Source organism: Salmo salar, chromosome 02 (genome assembly GCF_965601325.2).
Source record: "Salmo salar chromosome 02, fSalSal1, whole genome shotgun sequence".
Taxonomy (NCBI): Eukaryota; Metazoa; Chordata; class Actinopteri; order Salmoniformes; family Salmonidae; genus Salmo; species Salmo salar.
The window spans coordinates 98,521,687-98,542,500 of NC_138292.1; the positions used below are offsets into that span (position 1 = coordinate 98,521,687).

The window sequence follows — 20,814 nt, forward strand, 5'->3', positions numbered from 1 at the left end:
ATCTGAAGGTTGTGAGTTCGATCCTCACACGGGGCAGCAAAGCTTATTAAAAGCCAGCGTTGTCTGAAGGTGAAAATTAATTCTCAGTGGTTTTGGACTTTCAGACAATACATACTTTTGTCACGGTGTAAACCACATCTTAAGATCGATATCAAATTGTTTTACTTTAGAATGAAATCATAGTTTTTTTCTCAGGTGTTGTGGTTTTTCAGACCATACATTTTGGCACGGTGCTTACAACGTCTGTCAAAAAGTGAAGGTCGGTATCGCTAATTTTTTCTTTCGATTTGCTGATTAAATCTTGCTCGTTAGCGTAGTAGGTAGCGCGTCAGTCTCATAATCTGAAGGTCGTGAGTTCGATCCTCACACGGGGCAGCAAAGATCCTAAAAAGAAAGTGTTGTCTGAAGATGAAGTGACAATTAATTCTCAGATGTTTTGGACTTTCAGACAATACATACTTTTGTCACGGTGGATACCACATCTTAAGGTCGATATCAATATTTTTTACTTTAGAATGAAATCATAGTTTTTTTCTCAGGTGTTGTCGACTTTCAGACCATACATTTTGGCACGGTTCTTACAACGTCACTGTCAAAATCTGAAGGTTGGTATCGATATTTGTTCTTTACGCTTAATGTTTAAATGTGCATCGTTGGCGCAGCAGGCAGCGCGTCAGTCTCATGGTCTGAAAGTCGTGAGTTCGATCCTCACACAGGGCAGCAAAGCATTTAAAAAGACAGTGTTGTCTGAAGATGAAGTGAAGATTAATTCTCAGTGGTTTTGGACTTTCAGACAATACATACTTTTGTCACGGTGGATACAACATCTTAAGTTCGATAACAATTTTTTTTTTACTTTAGAATGAAATCAGAGTTTTTTCTCAGGTGTTGTGGACTTTCAGACCATACATTTTGGCCCGGTGCTTACAACGTCTGTCAAAATCTGAAGGTCGGTATCAATATTTTTTCTTTACGCTTAATGTTTAAATGTGCATTGTCTCAGCCTCCAGTATTTATGCTGCAGTAGTTTATGTGTCGGGGGGCTAGGGTCAGTCTGTTACATCTGGAGTATTTCTCTTGTCTTATCCGGTGTCCTGTGTGTATTTAAATATGCTCTCTCTAATTCTCTCTTTCTCTCTTTCTGTCTTTCTCTCGGAGGACCTGAGCCCTAGGACCATGCCTCAGGACTACCTGGTATGATGACTCCTTGCTGTCCCCAGTCCACCTGGCCGTGCTGCTGCTCCAGTTTCAACTGTTCTGCCTGCGGCTATGGAACCCTGACCTGTTCACCGGACGTGCTTGTTGCACCCTCGACAACTACTATGATTATTATTATTTGACCATGCTGGTCATTTATGAACATTTTAACATTTTAACATTTTGACCATGTTCTGTTATAATATCCACCCTGCACAGCCAGAAGAGGACTGGCCACCCCTCATAGCCTGGTTCCTCTCTAGGTTTCTTCCTAGGTTTTTGGCCTTTCTAGGGAGTTTTTCCTAGGGAGTTTTTCCTAGCCACCGTGCTTCTTTCACATGCTTTGCTTGCTGTTTGGGGTTTTAGGCTGGGTTTCTGTACAGCACTTTGAGAATATCAGCTGATGTACGAAGGGCTATATAAAAATAAATTTGATTTGATTTGATTTGATTGTTGGCGCAGCAGGCAGTGCGTCAATCTCATAATCTTAAGGTCGTGAGTTCGATCCTCACACGGGGCAGCAAAGCTTATAAAAAGACTCTTGTCTGAAGGTGAAAATTAATTCTCAGTGGTTTCGGAATTTCACACAATACATACTTTTGTCAAGGTGGAAACCACATCTTAAATTAAGGTCGATATCTATATTTTTTACTTTAGAATGAAATCATAGTTTTTTTCTCAGGTGTTGTGGACTTTCAGACCATACATTTTGGCACGGTGCTTACGTCACTGTCAAAAAGTGAAGGTCGGTATTGATATTTTTGATTACACTTAACGACTTAATGTACCTCGTTGGCGCAGCAGGCAGCGCATCAGTCTCATAATCTTAAGGTTGTGAGTTCGATCCTCACACGGGGCAGCAAAGCTTATTAAAAGCCAGCGTTGTCTGAAGGTGAAAATTAATTCTCAGTGGTTTTGGACTTTCAGACAATACATACTTTTGTCACGGTGTAAACCACATCTTAAGATCGATATCAAATTGTTTTACTTTAGAATGAAATCATCGTTTTTTTCTCAGGTGTTGTGGTTTTTCAGACCATACATTTTGGCACGGTGCTTACAACGTCTGTCAAAAAGTGAAGGTCGGTATCGATAATTTTTTCTTTCGATTTGCTGGTTAAATCTTCCTCGTTAGCGTAGTAGGTAGCGCGTCAGTCTCATAATCTGAAGGTCGTGAGTTCGATCCTCACACGGGGCAGCAAAGATCCTAAAAAGAAAGTCTTGTCTGAAGATGAAGTGACAATTAATTGTCAGATGTTTTGGACTTTCAGACAATACATACTTTTGTCACGGTGGATACCACATCTTAAGGTCGATATCAATATTTTTTACTTTAGAATGAAATCATAGTTTTTTTCTCAGGTGTTGTCGACTTTCAGACCATACATTTTGGCACGGTGCTTACAACGTCACTGTCAAAATCTGAAGGTTGGTATCGATATTTGTTCTTTACGCTTAATGTTTAAATGTGCATCGTTGGCGCAGCAGGCAGCGCGTCAGTCTCATGGTCTGAAAGTCGTGAGTTCGATCCTCACACAGGGCAGCAAAGCATTTAAAAAGACAGTGTTGTCTGAAGGTGAAGATTAATTCTCAGTGGTTTTGGACTTTCAGACAATACATACTTTTGTCACGGTGGATACAACATCTTAAGTTCGATAACAATTTTTTTTTTACTTTAGAATGAAATCAGAGTTTTTTCTCAGGTGTTGTGGACTTTCAGACCATACATTTTGGCCCGGTGCTTACAACGTCTGTCAAAATCTGAAGGTCGGTATCAATATTTTTTCTTTACGCTTAATGTTTAAATGTGCATTGTCTCAGCCTCCAGTATTTATGCTGCAGTAGTTTATGTGTCGGGGGGCTAGGGTCAGTCTGTTACATCTGGAGTATTTCTCTTGTCTTATCCGGTGTCCTGTGTGTATTTAAATATGCTCTCTCTAATTCTCTCTTTCTCTCTTTCTGTCTTTCTCTCGGAGGACCTGAGCCCTAGGACCATGCCTCAGGACTACCTGGTATGATGACTCCTTGCTGTCCCCAGTCCACCTGGCCGTGCTGCTGCTCCAGTTTCAACTGTTCTGCCTGCGGCTATGGAACCCTGACCTGTTCACCGGACGTGCTTGTTGCACCCTCGACAACTACTATGATTATTATTATTTGACCATGCTGGTCATTTATGAACATTTTAACATTTTAACATTTTGACCATATTCTGTTATAATATCCACCCTGCACAGCCAGAAGAGGACTGGCCACCCCTCATAGCCTGGTTCCTCTCTAGGTTTCTTCCTAGGTTTTTGGCCTTTCTAGGGAGTTTTTCCTAGGGAGTTTTTCCTAGCCACCGTGCTTCTTTCACATGCTTTGCTTGCTGTTTGGGGTTTTAGGCTGGGTTTCTGTACAGCACTTTGAGAATATCAGCTGATGTACGAAGGGCTATATAAAAATAAATTTGATTTGATTTGATTTGATTGTTGGCGCAGCAGGCAGTGCGTCAATCTCATAATCTTAAGGTCGTGAGTTCGATCCTCACACGGGGCAGCAAAGCTTATAAAAAGACTCTTGTCTGAAGGTTAAAATTAATTCTCAGTGGTTTTGGAATTTCACATAATACATACTTTTGTCAAGGTGGAAACCACATCTTAAGGTCGATATCTATATTTTTTTACTTTAGAATGAAATCATAGTTTTTTTCTCAGGTGTTGTTGACTTTCAGACCATACATTTTGGCACGGTGCTTACGTCACTGTCAAAAAGTGAAGGTCGGTATTGATATTTTTGATTACACTTAACGATTTAACGTACCTCGTTGGAGCAGCAGGCAGCACATCAGTCTCATAATCTGAAAGTCGTGAGTTCGATCCTCACAAGGGGCAGCAAAGATTGTTAAAAGCCAACGTTGTCTGAAGATGAGAATTAATTCACAGTGTTTTTGGACTTTCAGACAATACATACTTTTGTCACGGTGTAAACCACATCTTAAGGTCGATATCAAATTGTTTTACTTTAGAATGAAATCATTGTTTTTTTCTCAGGTGTTGTGGTTTTTCAGACCATACATTTTGGCACGGTGCTTACAACGTCTGTCAAAAAGTGAAGGTCGGTATCGATAATTTTTTCTTTCGATTTGCTGATTAAATCTTCCTCGTTAGCGTAGTAGGTAGCGCGTCAGTCTCATAATCTGAAGGTCGTGAGTTCGATCCTCACACGGGGCAGCAAAGATCCTAAAAATTAAGTGTTGTCTGAAGATGAAGTGACAATTAGTTCTCAGATGTTTTGGACTTTCAGACAATACATACTTTTGTCACGGTGGATACCACATCTTAAGGTCGATATCAATATTTTTTACTTTAGAATGAAATCATAGTTTTTTTCTCAGGTGTTGTCGACTTTCAGACCATACATTTTGGCACGGTGCTTACAACGTCACTGTCAAAATCTGAAGGTTGGTATCGATATTTGTTCTTTACGCTTAATGTTTAAATGTGCATCGTTGGCGCAGCAGGCAGCGCGTCAGTCTGAAAGTCGTGAGTTCGATCCTCACACAGGGCAGCAAAGCATTTAAAAAGACAGTGCTGTCTGAAGATGAAGTGAAAATTAATTCTCAGTGGTTTTGGACTTTCAGACAATACATACTTTTGTCACGGTGGATACCACATCTTAAGTTCGATAACAATTTTTTTTTTACTTTAGAATGAAATCAGAGTTTTTTCTCAGGTGTTGTGGACTTTCAGACCATACATTTTGGCCCGGTGCTTACAACGTCTGTCAAAATCTGAAGGTCGGTATCAATATTTTTTCTTTACGCTTAATGTTTAAATGTGCATTGTCTCAGCCTCCAGTATTTATGCTGCAGTAGTTTATGTGTCGGGGGGCTAGGGTCAGTCTGTTACATCTGGAGTATTTCTCTTGTCTTATCCGGTGTCCTGTGTGTATTTAAATATGCTCTCTCTAATTCTCTCTTTCTGTCTTTCTCTCGGAGGACCTGAGCCCTAGGACCATGCCTCAGGACTACCTGGTATGATGACTCCTTACTGTCCCCAGTCCACCTGGCCGTGCTGCTGCTCCAGTTTCAACTGTTCTGCCTGCGGCTATGGAACCCTGACCTGTTCACCGGACGTGCTTGTTGCACCCTCGACAACTACTATGATTATTATTATTTGACCATGCTGGTCATTTATGAACATTTTAACATTTTAACATTTTGACCATGTTCTGTTATAATATCCACCCTGCACAGCCAGAAGAGGACTGGCCACCCCTCATAGCCTGGTTCCTCTCTAGGTTTCTTCCTAGGTTTTTGGCCTTTCTAGGGAGTTTTTCCTAGGGAGTTTTTCCTAGCCACCGTGCTTCTTTCACATGCTTTGCTTGCTGTTTGGGGTTTTAGGCTGGGTTTCTGTACAGCACTTTGAGAATATCAGCTGATGTACGAAGGGCTATATAAAAATAGATTTGGTTTGATTTGATTGTTGGCGCAGCAGGCAGTGCGTCAATCTCATAATCTTAAGGTCGTGAGTTCGATCCTCACACGGGGCAGCAAAGCTTATAAAAAGACTCTTGTCTGAAGGTGAAAATTAATTCTCAGTGGTTTCGGAATTTCACACAATACATACTTTTGTCAAGGTGGAAACCACATCTTAAGGTCGATATCTATATTTTTTACTTTAGAATGAAATCATAGTTTTTTTCTCAGGTGTTGTGGACTTTCAGACCATACATTTTGGCACGGTGCTTACGTCACTGTCAAAAAGTGAAGGTCGGTATTGATATTTTTGATTACACTTAACTATTTAACGTACCTCGTTGGCGCAGCAGGCAGCGCATCAGTCTCATAATCTGAAGGTTGTGAGTTCGATCCTCACACGGGGCAGCAAAGCTTATTAAAAGCCAGCGTTGTCTGAAGGTGAAAATTAATTCTCAGTGGTTTTGGACTTTCAGACAATACATACTTTTGTCACGGTGTAAACCACATCTTAAGATCGATATCAAATTGTTTTACTTTAGAATGAAATCATAGTTTTTTTCTCAGGTGTTGTGGTTTTTCAGACCATACATTTTGGCACGGTGCTTACAACGTCTGTCAAAAAGTGAAGGTCGGTATCGATAATTTTTTCTTTCGATTTGCTGATTAAATCTTCCTCGTTAGCGTAGTAGGTAGCGCGTCAGTCTCATAATCTGAAGGTCGTGAGTTCGATCCTCACACGGGGCAGCAAAGATCCTAAAAAGAAAGAGTTGTCTGAAGATTAAGTGACAATTAATTGTCAGATGTTTTGGACTTTCAGACAATACATACTTTTGTCACGGTGGATACCACATCTTAAGGTCGATATCAATATTTTTTACTTTAGAATGAAATCATAGTTTTTTTGTCAGGTGTTGTCGACTTTCAGACCATACATTTTGGCACGGTGCTTACAACGTCACTGTCAAAATCTGAAGGTTGGTATCGATATTTGTTCTTTACGCTTAATGTTTAAATGTGCATCGTTGGCGCAGCAGGCAGCGCGTCAGTCTCATGGTCTGAAAGTCGTGAGTTCGATCCTCACACAGGGCAGCAAAGCATTTAAAAAGACAGTGCTGTCTGAAGATGAAGTGAAAATTAATTCTCAGTGGTTTTCGACTTTCAGACAATACATACTTTTGTCACGGTGGATACCACATCTTAAGTTCGATAACAATTTTTTTTTTACTTTAGAATGAAATCAGAGTTTTTTCTCAGGTGTTGTGGACTTTCAGACCATACATTTTGGCCCGGTGCTTACAACGTCTGTCAAAATCTGAAGGTCGGTATCAATATTTTTTCTTTACGCTTAATGTTTAAATGTGCATTGTCTCAGCCTCCAGTATTTATGCTGCAGTAGTTTATGTGTCGGGGGGCTAGGGTCAGACTGTTACATCTGGAGTATTTCTCTTGTCTTATCCGGTGTCCTGTGTGTATTTAAATATGCTCTCTCTAATTCTCTCTTTCTCTCTTTCTGTCTTTCTCTCGGAGGACCTGAGCCCTAGGACCATGCCTCAGGACTACCTGGTATGATGACTCCTTACTGTCCCCAGTCCACCTGGCCGTGCTGCTGCTCCAGTTTCAACTGTTCTGCCTGCGGCTATGGAACCCTGACCTGTTCACCGGACGTGCTTGTTGCACCCTCGACAACTACTATGATTATTATTATTTGACCATGCTGGTCATTTATGAACATTTTAACATTTTAACATTTTGACCATGTTCTGTTATAATATCCACCCTGCACAGCCAGAAGAGGACTGGCCACCCCTCATAGCCTGGTTCCTCTCTAGGTTTCTTCCTAGGTTTTTGGCCTTTCTAGGGAGTTTTTCCTAGGGAGTTTTTCCTAGCCACCGTGCTTCTTTCACATGCTTTGCTTGCTGTTTGGGGTTTTAGGCTGGGTTTCTGTACAGCACTTTGAGAATATCAGCTGATGTACGAAGGGCTATATAAAAATAGATTTGGTTTGATTTGATTGTTGGCGCAGCAGGCAGTGCGTCAATCTCATAATCTTAAGGTCGTGAGTTCGATCCTCACACGGGGCAGCAAAGCTTATAAAAAGACTCTTGTCTGAAGGTGAAAATTAATTCTCAGTGGTTTCGGAATTTCACACAATACATACTTTTGTCAAGGTGGAAACCACATCTTAAGGTCGATATCTATATTTTTTACTTTAGAATGAAATCATAGTTTTTTTCTCAGGTGTTGTGGACTTTCAGACCATACATTTTGGCACGGTGCTTACGTCACTGTCAAAAAGTGAAGGTCGGTATTGATATTTTTGATTACACTTAACTATTTAACGTACCTCGTTGGCGCAGCAGGCAGCGCATCAGTCTCATAATCTGAAGGTTGTGAGTTCGATCCTCACACGGGGCAGCAAAGCTTATTAAAAGCCAGCGTTGTCTGAAGGTGAAAATTAATTCTCAGTGGTTTTGGACTTTCAGACAATACATACTTTTGTCACGGTGTAAACCACATCTTAAGATCGATATCAAATTGTTTTACTTTAGAATGAAATCATAGTTTTTTTCTCAGGTGTTGTGGTTTTTCAGACCATACATTTTGGCACGGTGCTTACAACGTCTGTCAAAAAGTGAAGGTCGGTATCGATAATTTTTTCTTTCGATTTGCTGATTAAATCTTCCTCGTTAGCGTAGTAGGTAGCGCGTCAGTCTCATAATCTGAAGGTCGTGAGTTCGATCCTCACACGGGGCAGCAAAGATCCTAAAAAGAAAGAGTTGTCTGAAGATTAAGTGACAATTAATTGTCAGATGTTTTGGACTTTCAGACAATACATACTTTTGTCACGGTGGATACCACATCTTAAGGTCGATATCAATATTTTTTACTTTAGAATGAAATCATAGTTTTTTTGTCAGGTGTTGTCGACTTTCAGACCATACATTTTGGCACGGTGCTTACAACGTCACTGTCAAAATCTGAAGGTTGGTATCGATATTTGTTCTTTACGCTTAATGTTTAAATGTGCATCGTTGGCGCAGCAGGCAGCGCGTCAGTCTCATGGTCTGAAAGTCGTGAGTTCGATCCTCACACAGGGCAGCAAAGCATTTAAAAAGACAGTGCTGTCTGAAGATGAAGTGAAAATTAATTCTCAGTGGTTTTCGACTTTCAGACAATACATACTTTTGTCACGGTGGATACCACATCTTAAGTTCGATAACAATTTTTTTTTTACTTTAGAATGAAATCAGAGTTTTTTCTCAGGTGTTGTGGACTTTCAGACCATACATTTTGGCCCGGTGCTTACAACGTCTGTCAAAATCTGAAGGTCGGTATCAATATTTTTTCTTTACGCTTAATGTTTAAATGTGCATTGTCTCAGCCTCCAGTATTTATGCTGCAGTAGTTTATGTGTCGGGGGGCTAGGGTCAGACTGTTACATCTGGAGTATTTCTCTTGTCTTATCCGGTGTCCTGTGTGTATTTAAATATGCTCTCTCTAATTCTCTCTTTCTCTCTTTCTGTCTTTCTCTCGGAGGACCTGAGCCCTAGGACCATGCCTCAGGACTACCTGGTATGATGACTCCTTGCTGTCCCCAGTCCACCTGGCCGTGCTGCTGCTCCAGTTTCAACTGTTCTGCCTGCGGCTATGGAACCCTGACCTGTTCACCGGACGTGCTTGTTGCACCCTCGACAACTACTATGATTATTATTATTTGACCATGCTGGTCATTTATGAACATTTTAACATTTTAACATTTTGACCATGTTCTGTTATAATATCCACCCTGCACAGCCAGAAGAGGACTGGCCACCCCTCATAGCCTGGTTCCTCTCTAGGTTTCTTCCTAGGTTTTTGGCCTTTCTAGGGAGTTTTTCCTAGGGAGTTTTTCCTAGCCACCGTGCTTCTTTCACATGCTTTGCTTGCTGTTTGGGGTTTTAGGCTGGGTTTCTGTACAGCACTTTGAGAATATCAGCTGATGTACGAAGGGCTATATAAAAATAAATTTGATTTGATTTGATTTGATTGTTGGCGCAGCAGGCAGTGCGTCAATCTCATAATCTTAAGGTCGTGAGTTCGATCCTCACACGGGGCAGCAAAGCTTATAAAAAGACTCTTGTCTGAAGGTGAAAATTAATTCTCAGTGGTTTTGGACTTTCAGACAATACATACTTTTGTCACGGTGTAAACCACATCTTAAGATCGATATCAAATTGTTTTACTTTAGAATGAAATCATAGTTTTTTTCTCAGGTTTTGTGGTTTTTCAGACCATACATTTTGGCACGGTGCTTACAACGTCTGTCAAAAAGTGAAGTTCGGTATCGATAATTTTTTCTTTCGATTTGCTGATTAAATCTTCCTCGTTAGCGTAGTAGGTAGCGCGTCAGTCTCATAATCTGAAGGTCGTGAGTTCGATCCTCACATGGGGCAGCAAAGATCCTAAAAAGAAAGTGTTGTCTGAAGATCAAGTGACAATTAATTCTCAGATGTTTTGGACTTTCAGACAATACATACTTTTGTCACGGTGGATACCACATCTTAAGGTCGATATCTATATTTTTTACTTTAGAATGAAATCATTGTTTTTTTCTCAGTTGATGTGGACTTTCAGACCATACATTTTGTTACGGTGCTTACAACGTCTCTGTCAAAATCTGAAGGTCATTATCGATATTTTTTCTTTACGCTTAATGCTTAAAAGTTCCTTGTTGGCGCAGCAGGCAGCGCGTCAGTCTCATAATCTGAAGGTCGTGAGTTCGATCCTCACAAAGGGCAGCAAAGCTTTTAAAAAGACAGTGTTTTCTGAAGATGAAGTGAAAATGAATTCTCAGTGGTATTGGACGTTCAGACGATACATACTTTTGTCACGGTGCTTACAACGTCACTGTCAAAATCTGAAGGTCGGTATCGATATCTATATTTTTTACTTTAGAATGAAATCATTGTTTTTTTCTTAGGTGTTGTGGACTTTCAGACCATACATTTTGGCACGGTGCTTACAACGTCACTGTCAAAATCTGAAGGTCGGTATCGATATTTGTTCTTTACGCTTAATGTTTAAATGTGCATCGTTGGCGCAGCAGGCAGCGCGTCAGTCTCATGGTCTGAAGGTCCTGAGTTCGATCCTCACACAGGGCAGCAAAGCTTTTAAAAAGACAGTGTTGTCCGAAGATGAAGTGAAAATTAATTCTCAGTTGTTTTGGACTTTCAGACAATACATACTTTTGTCACGGTGGATACCACATCTTAAGTTCGATAACAATTTTTTTTTTACTTTAGAATGAAATCAGAGTTTTTTTGTCAGGTGTTGTGGACTTTCAGAGCATACATTTTGGCCCGGTGCTTACAACGTCTGTCAAAATCTGAAGGTCGGTATCAATATTTTTTCTTTACGCTTAATGTTTAAATGTACATTGTTGGCGCAGCAGGCACTGCGTCAATCTCATAATCTTAAGTTCGTGAGTTCGATCCTCACACGGGGCAGCAAAGCTTATAAAAAGACTCTTGTCTGAAGGTTAAAATTAATTCTCAGTGGTTTTGGAATTTCAGACAATACATACTTTTGTCACGGTGTAAACCACATCTTAAGATCGATATCAAATTGTTTTACTTTAGAATGAAATCATAGTTTTTTTCTCAGGTTTTGTGGTTTTTCAGACCATACATTTTGGCACGGTGCTTACAACGTCTGTCAAAAAGTGAAGTTCGGTATCGATAATTTTTTCTTTCGATTTGCTCATTAAATCTTCCTCGTTAGCGTAGTAGGTAGCGCGTCAGTCTCATAATCTGAAGGTCGTGAGTTCGATCCTCACATGGGGCAGCAAAGATCCTAAAAAGAAAGTGTTGTCTGAAGATGAAGTGACAATTAATTCTCAGATGTTTTGGACTTTCAGACAATACATACTTTTGTCACGGTGGATACCACATCTTAAGGTCGATATCTATATTTTTTACTTTAGAATGAAATCATTGTTTTTTTCTCAGTTGATGTGGACTTTCAGACCATACATTTTGGCACGGTGCTTACAACGTCTCTGTCAAAATCTGAAGGTCATTATCGATATTTTTTCTTTACGCTTAATGCTTAAAAGTTCCTTGTTGGCGCAGCAGGCAGCGCGTCAGTCTCATAATCTGAAGGTCGTGAGTTCGATCCTCACAAAGGGCAGCAAAGCTTTTAAAAAGACAGTGTTTTCTGAAGATGAAGTGAAAATGAATTCTCAGTGGTATTGGACGTTCAGACGATACATACTTTTGTCACGGTGCTTACAACGTCACTGTCAAAATCTGAAGGTCGGTATCGATATCTATATTTTTTACTTTAGAATGAAATCATTGTTTTTTTCTTAGGTGTTGTGGACTTTCAGACCATACATTTTGGCACGGTGCTTACAATGTCACTGTCAAAATCTGAAGGTCGGTATCGATATTTGTTCTTTACGCTTAATGTTTAAATGTACATCGTTGGCGCAGCAGGCAGCGCGTCAGTCTCATGGTCTGAAGGTCCTGAGTTCGATCCTCACACAGGGCAGCAAAGCTTTTAAAAAGACAGTGTTGTCCGAAGATGAAGTGAAAATTAATTCTCAGTTGTTTTGGACTTTCAGACAATACATACTTTTGTCACGGTGGATACCACATCTTAAGTTCGATAACAATTTTTTTTTTACTTTAGAATGAAATCAGAGTTTTTTTGTCAGGTGTTGTGGACTTTCAGAGCATACATTTTGGCCCGGTGCTTACAACGTCTGTCAAAATCTGAAGGTCGGTATCAATATTTTTTCTTTACGCTTAATGTTTAAATGTGCATTGTTGGCGCAGCAGGCACTGCGTCAATCTCATAATCTTAAGGTCGTGAGTTCGATCCTCACACGGGGCAGCAAAGCTTATAAAAAGACTCTTGTCTGAAGATGAAAATTAATTCTCACTATTTTTGGACTTTCAGACAATACATACTTTTGTCACGGTGGATACCACATCTTAAGTTCAATAACAATTTTTTTTTAACTTTAGAATGAAATCAGAGTTTTTTCTCAGGTGTTGTGGACTTTCAGACCATACATTTTGGCCCGGTGCTTACAACGTCTGTCAAAATCTGAAGGTCGGTATCAATATTTTTTCTTTACGCTTAATGTTTAAATGTTCATTGTTGGCGCAGCAGGCAGCGCGTCAGTCTCATGGTCTGAAAGTCGTGAGTTAGATCCTCACACAGGGCAGCAAAGCTTTTAAAAAGACAGTGTTTTCTGAAGATGAAGTGAAAATTAATTCTCAGTGTTATTGGACGTTCAGACGATACATACTTTTGTCACGGTGCTTACAACGTCACTGTCAAAATCTGAAGGTCGGTATCGATATCTATATTTTTTACTTTAGAATGAAATCATTGTTTTTTTCTTAGGTGTTGTGGACTTTCAGACCATACATTTTGGCACGGTGCTTACAACGTCTGTCAAAATCTGAAGGTCGGTATCGATATTTGTTCTTTACGCTTAATGTTTAAACGTGCATCGTTGGCGCAGCAGGCAGCGCGTCAGTCTGAAGGTCCTGAGTTCGATCCTCACACAGTGCAGCAAAGCTTTTAAAAAGACAGTGTTGTCCGAAGATGAAGTGAAAATTAATTCTCAGTTGTTTTGGACTTTCAGACAATACATACTTTAGTCACGGTGCATACCACATCTTAAGTTCAATAACAATTTTTTTTTTACTTTAGAATGAAATCATTGTTTTTTTCTCAGGTGTTGTGGTTTTTCAGACCATACATTTTGGCACGGTGCTTACAACGTCACTGTCAAAAAGTGAAGGTCGGTATCGATAATTTTTTCTTTCGATTTGTTGATGAACAGTGCCTCGTTAGCGCAGTAGGTAGCGCGTCATTCTCATAATCTGAAGGTCGTGAGTTCGATCCTCACACGGGGCAGCAAAGCATTTAAAAAGACAGTGTTGTCTGAAGATGAAGTGAAAATTAATTCTCAGTGGTTTTGGACTTTCAGACAATACATACTTTTGTCACGGTGGATACCACATCTTAAGGTCGATATCTATATTTTTTACTTTAGAATGAAATCATTGTTTTTTTCTCAGGTGATGTGGACCTTCAGACCATACATTTTGGCACGGTGCTTACAACGTTTCTGTCAAAATCTGAAGGTCGGTATCGATATTTTTTCTTTACGCTTAATGCTTAAAAGTTCCTTGTTGGCGCAGCAGGCACAGCGTCAGTCTCATAATCTGAAGGTCGTGAGTTCGATCCTCACACGGGGCAGCAAAGCTTATAAAAAGACTGTTGTCTGAAGATGAAAATTAATTCTCACTGGTTTTGGACTTTCAGACAATACATACTTTTGTCACGGTGGATACCACATCTTAAGTTCGATAACAATTTTTTTTTAACTTTAGAATGAAATCAGAGTTTTTTCTCAGGTGTTGTGGTTTTTCAGACCATACATTTTGGCACGGTGCTTACAACGTCTGTCAAAATCTGAAGGTCGGTATCAATATTTTTTCTTTACGCTTAATGTTTAAATGTGCATTGTTGGCGCAGCAGGCAGTGCGTCAATCTCATAATCTTAAGGTCGTGAGTTCGATCCTCACACGGGGCAGCAAAGCTTATAAAAAGACTCTTGTCTGAAGGTGAAAATTAATTCTCAGTGGTTTCTGAATTTCACACAATACATACTTTTGTCAAGGTGGAAACCACATCTTAAGGTCGATATCTATATTTTTTACTTTAGAATGAAATCATAGTTTTTTTCTCAGGTGTTGTGGACTTTCAGACCATACATTTTGGCACGGTGCTTACGTCACTGTCAAAAAGTGAAGGTCGGTATTGATATTTTTGATTACACTTAATGATTTAACGTACCTCGTTGGCGCAGCAGGCAGCGCATCACTCTCATAATCTGGAGGTTGTGAGTTCGATCCTCACACGGGGCAGCAAAGCTTTTTAAAAGCCAGCGTTGTCTGAAGGTGAAAATTAATTCTCAGTGGTTTTGGACTTTCAGACAATACATACTTTTGTCACGGTGTAAACCACATCTTAAGATCGATATCAAATTGTTTTACTTTAGAATGAAATCATAGTTTTTTTCTCAGGTGTTGTGGTTTTTCAGACCATACATTTTGGCACGGTGCTTACAACGTCTGTCAAAATCTGAAGGTCGGTATCAATATTTTTTCTTTACGCTTAATGTTTAAATGTGCGTTGTTGGCGCAGCAGGCAGTGCGTCAATCTCATAATCTTAAGGTCGTGAGTTCGATCCTCACACGGGGCAGCAAAGCTTATAAAAAGACTCTTGTCTGAAGGTGAAAATTAATTCTCAGTGGTTTCTGAATTTCACACAATACATACTTTTGTCAAGGTGGAAACCACATCTTAAGGTCGATATCTATATTTTTTACTTTAGAATGAAATCATAGTTTTTTTCTCAGGTGTTGTGGACTTTCAGACCATACATTTTGGCACGGTGCTTACGTCACTGTCAAAAAGTGAAGGTCGGTATTGATATTTTTGATTACACTTAACGATTTAACGTACCTCGTTGGCGCAGCAGGCAGTGCATCAGTCTCATAATCTGAAGGTTGTGAGTTCGATCCTCACACGGGGCAGCAAAGCTTTTTAAAAGCCAGCGTTGTCTGAAGGTGAAAATTAATTCTCAGTGGTTTTGGACTTTCAGACAATACATACTTTTGTCACGGTGTAAACCACATCTTAAGATCGATATCAAATTGTTTTACTTTAGAATGAAATCATAGTTTTTTTCTCAGGTGTTGTGGTTTTTCAGACCATACATTTTGGCACGGTGCTTACAACGTCTGTCAAAAAGTGAAGGTCGGTATCGATAATTTTTTCTTTCGATTTGCTGATTAAATCTTCCTCGTTAGCGTAGTAGGTGGCGCGTCAGTCTCATAATCTGAAGGTCGTGAGTTCGATCCTCACACGGGGCAGCAAAGATCCTAAAAAGAAAGTGTTGTCTGAAGATGAAGTGACAATTAATTCTCAGATGTTTTGGACTTTCAGACAATACATACTTTTGTCACGGTGGATACCACATCTTAAGGTCGATATCAATATTTTTTACTTTAGAATGAAATCATAGTTTTTTTCTCAGGTGATGTGGACTTTCAGACCATACATTTTGGCACGGTGCTTACAACGTCTCTGTCAAAATCTGAAGGTCGTTATCGATATTTTTTCTTTACGCTTAATGCTTAAAAGTTCCTTGTTGGCGCAGCAGGCAGAGCGTCAGTCTCATAATCTGAAGGTCGTGAGTTCGATCCTCACACGGGGCAGCAAAGCTTATAAAAAGACTGTTGTCTGAAGATGAAAATTAATTCTCACTGGTTTTGGACTTTCAGACAATACATACTTTTGTCACGGTGGATACCACATCTTAAGTTCGATAACAATTTTTTTTTTTACTTTAGAATGAAATCAGAGTTTTTTCTCAGGTGTTGTGGACTTTCAGACCATACATTTTGGCCCGGTGCTTACGTCTGTCAAAATCTGAAGGTCGGTATCAATATTTTTTCTTTACGCTTAATGTTTAAATGTGCATTGTTGGCGCAGCAGGCAGTGCGTCAATCTCATAATCTTAAGGTCGTGAGTTCGATACTCACACGGGGCAGCAAAGCCTATAAAAAGACTCTTGTCTGAAGGTGAAAATTAATTCTCAGTGGTTTTGGAATTTCACACAATACATACTTTTGTCAAGGTGGAAACCACATCTTAAGGTCGATATCTATATTTTTTACTTTAGAATGAAATCATAGTTTTTTTCTCAGGTGTTGTGGACTTTCAGACCATACATTTTGGCACGGTGCTTACGTCACTGTCAAAAAGTGAAGGTCGGTATTGATATTTTTGATTACACTTAATGATTTAACGTACCTCGTTTGCGCAGCAGGCAGCGCATCAGTCTCATAATCTGAAGGTTGTGAGTTCGATCCTCACACGGGGCAGCAAAGCTTATTAAAAGCCAGCGTTGTCTGAAGGTGAAAATTAATTCTCAGTGGTTTTGGACTTTCAGACAATACATACTTTTGTCACGGTGTAAACCACATCTTAAGATCGATATCAAATTGTTTTACTTTAGAATGAAATCATAGTTTTTTTCTCAGGTGTTGTGGTTTTTCAGACCATACATTTTGGTACGGTGCTTACAACGTCTGTCAAAAAGTGAAGGTCGGTATCGATAATTTTTTCTTTCGATTTGCTGATTAAATCTTCCTCGTTAGCGTAGTAGGTAGCGTGTCAGTCTCATGATCTGAAGGTCGTGAGTTCGATCCTCACACGGGGCAGCCAAACTTTTAAAAAGACAGTGTTGTCTGAAGATGAAGTGAAAATTAATTCTCAGATGTTTTGGACTTTCAGACAATACATACTTTTGTCACGGTGGATACCACATCTTAAGGTCGATATCAATATTTTTTACTTTAGAATGAAATCATAGTTTTTTTCTCAGGTGTTGTCGACTTTCAGACCATACATTTTGGCACGGTGCTTACAACGTCACTGTCAAAATCTGAAGGTTGGTATCGATATTTGTTCTTTACGCTTAACGTTTAAATGTGCATCGTTGGCGCAGCAGGCAGCGCGTCAGTCTCATGGTCTGAAGGTCGTGAGTTCGATCCTCACACAGGGCAGCAAAGCTTTTAAAAAGACAGTGTTGTCTGAAGATGAAGTGAAAATTAATTCTCAGTTGTTTTGGACTTTCAGACAATACATACTTTTGTCACAGTGGATACCACATCTTAAGGTCGATATCTATATTTTTTAACCTAGAATGTAATCATTGTTTTTTTCTCAGGTGATGTGGACTTTCAGACCATACATTTTGGCACGGTGCTTACAACGTCTCTGTCAAAATCTGAAGGTCGGTATCGATATCTATATTTTTTACTTTAGAATGAAATCATTGTTTTTTTCTTAGGTGTTGTGGACTTTCAGACCATACATTTTGGCACGGTGCTTAGCGGGACATTAACCTGAGGTCCTCCCAGCCCAGGTCGCTCCAATCCCGGCCAGTGTGGAGAGGGAGAGGCCAGACCTGAAGTCCTCCCAGCCCAGGGAGTCAATGCCGAGACCACGGTCTCTTTATTTAGACAGGGAGTCAATGCCGAGACCAAGGAGTCTTTATTTAGACTGGGAGTCAATGCTGAGACCAAGGTGTCTGTTCCAGATGAGCCCTTTACAGCACCACAATAAAACATCAAAATACAGATTCATAAACACAATAAAAATGCACGTGATTATACACAACAATACATGAAAACAAATTGCACGTTGTTACACCATGAAATATATTGAGGCAACAAAAAAATGACAAGACAGTCGTCCAAAAACTAGCTAAATATAACTGAATTTATTGTACATTAAAAATGTACTTCAATGTGATTGAATTATATAGATCTATCCTGTACTGTAGGTATCGTGTAATGCAGTCATATCTCCGCTTTTTCATTTGAAGCATCATTTTTTTGTTATCCTTTTCTTTTTGCGTGTTCAGGAAACAATTGCAAAGACATTTGGCAACTTAAAAAAAAAAAATTGTAGTCAACTCCGTTCTGCAAGTTAAACGGAGGTCACAGTCAGGTAAAGAGATAAACATCTTGAATTTATGTTTAGTAAAACGTCTAACGACGCACTTAGCTGGCATTCTGGCAAAGAGCTAAGGAGATTTAATGATGCTCCTACGAAAATAGTTTTTTAAAGATTAACTTTAAAGTCTTTAAAGATGTTTCTGAGAAAAACGGGTTCCCCTGAACACTAACCAGGTGGTGTAACCATCAGGCAAATAAACTGTTTAGTTTGGCAACTAAAAACAAGCGATCGGTAACCGTAACAACCGCGATCGGTAACCGTAACAACCGCGATCGGTAACCACAACAACAGACCTAGGACCAGTTGGTTCTATGTTCAGTCTCTCTGGGTTTCCTGTCCTCTCACCCAGAGGATCATGGTAGTATCCTAAATGGCATCCTATGCCCTATATAGTGCACTACTTTTGAATAGGGTGCCATTTGGGAAGAATACAACATGTCTAGGCTTTAGTTCTAGAAGACCCAGGTCCCATACTCTCTGGGAGTCACCATGGTGATGAGGTCTGTGGGGCTCTAGAAGACCCAGGTTCCATACTCTCTGGGAGTCACCATGGGGAGTTTTTCCTAGCCACCCCTCATAGCCTGGTTCCTCTCTAGGTTTCTTCCTAGGTTCTAGCCTTTCTAGGGGAGTTTTTCCTAGCCACCCCTCATAGCCTGGCTCCTCTCTAGGTTTCTTCCTAGCTTCCAGCCTTTCTAGGGGAGTTTTTCCTAGCCACCCCTCAGAGCCTGGTTCCTCTCTAGGTTTCTTCCTAGGTTCTAGCCTTTCTAGGGGAGTTTTTCCTAGCCACCCCTCATAGCCTGGCTCCTCTCTAGGTTTCTTCCTAGCTTCCAGCCTTTCTAGGGGAGTTTTTCCTAGCCACCCCTCAGAGCCTGGTTCCTCTCTAGGTTTCTTCCTAGGTTCTAGCCTTTCTAGGGGAGTTTTTCCTAGCCACCCCTCATAGCCTGGCTCCTCTCTAGGTTTCTTCCTAGCTTCCAGACTTTCTAGGGGAGTTTTTCCTAGCCACCCCTCAGAGCCTGGTTCCTCTCTAGGTTTCTTCCTAGGTTCAGAGCCTTTCTAGGGGAGTTTTTCCTAGCCACCCCTCAGAGCCTGGTTCCTCTCTAGGTTTCTTCCTAGCTTCCAGCCTTTCTAGGGGAGTTTTTCCTAGCCACCCCCTCATAGCCTGGTTCCTCTCTAGGTTTCTTCCTAGGTTCCTGCCTTTCTAGGGGAGTTTTTCCTAGCCACCGTGCTTCTACGCCTGCATTGCTTGCTGTTTTGGGGGTTTTAGGCTGGGTTTCTGTACAGCACTTTGAGATATCAGCTGATGTAAGAAGGTCTTTATTAACACATCTGATTGATTGATTGATTGTTTGAGTTGTTGTTATCCGTTCGGATCAGGTCTCTATATTAAACAGGAATCATTTATACACTTCGGGTCCGGGTGGAAAAGCACCAGGTCCATTTTGGATCCGTGAAGACCTCTAGTCTGAGAGGCTGCGATTGGCTAGACGCCTCTTCACTCTCTGGCATCACCACGGCGATGAGGGGCTCTGATTGGCTAGTTGACTCTTCTCTCTCTGGTGTCCCAATTGAGACGAGGGCGGGGCCTGGGCAACGCGGCTCTGGAAGAGGGTCAGTTGATCGAGCAGTGGGAGGGGCATGTCTCTGATGACCAATGGGAGGTCTTCATGGAGCAGAGGGTGGATGACCACACTGAGGGCCGGACGCTCCCCAGAGAAACTAGAGGAAGGACAGGGCTTCATTATATAGAACTATCAATATATAGAAATATAGTAATATAGAACTATCATTATATAGAACTATCATTATATAGAACTATAATTATATAGAACTATCCTTATATAGAAATATAATTATATAGAACTATCATTATATAGAACTATCATTATAAAGAACTATCAGTATATAGAACTATAATTATATAGAACTATCCTTATATAGAAATATCATTATATAGAACTATCATTATATAGAACTATCATTATAAACAACTATCAGTATATAGAACTATAATTATATAGATCTATCCTTATATAGAAATATAATTATATAGAACTATAATTATATAGAAATAAAATTATATAGAACTATCCTTATATAGAAATATCAGTATATAGAACTATCATTATATAGAACTATCCTTATATAGAAATATAATTATATAGAACTATCAATATATAGAAATATAATTATATAGAACTATCCTTATATAGAAATATAATTATATAGAACTATCATTATATAGAACTATCATTATATAGAACTATAATTAGATAGAACTATCATAATATAGAACTATAATTAGATAGAACTATCATTATATAGAAATATAATATAGAACTATCATTATATAGAAATATAATAATATACAACTATCATTATAAAGAACTATCATTATATAGAACTATCATTATGAAGAACTATCAGTATATAGAACTATCAGTATATAGAACTATCCTTATATAGAACTATCATTATATAGAACTATCATTATATAGAACTATCAGTATATAGAAATAAAATTATATAGAACTATCCTTATATAGAAATACAATTATATAGAA

At 39.6% G+C, this 20,814-nt stretch overlaps 1 protein-coding gene and 1 non-coding gene across 3 annotated transcripts in view; one reads left to right on the top strand and one right to left on the bottom strand.

Annotated features, from left to right (window-relative positions):
• Window positions 1–13,497: 13,497 nt before the first annotated feature.
• Window positions 13,498–13,570, top strand: trnam-cau (transfer RNA methionine (anticodon CAU)). Its single transcript has one exon. It is a non-coding gene; the product is annotated as a tRNA-Met (tRNA).
• A 4,198-nt stretch (window positions 13,571–17,768) lies between these two features.
• Window positions 17,769–20,814, bottom strand: part of fbxl18 (F-box and leucine-rich repeat protein 18) — a 17,602-nt gene continuing 14,556 nt past the window's right edge. For both annotated transcript variants that reach the window (XM_014187118.3, XM_014187115.3), the window contains exon 7: window positions 17,769–19,969. In XM_014187118.3, the coding sequence (XP_014042593.1) occupies window positions 19,759–19,969 (211 nt within the window). In that variant the 3' untranslated portion in view covers window positions 17,769–19,758. The remainder of the gene's footprint in view (window positions 19,970–20,814) is intronic.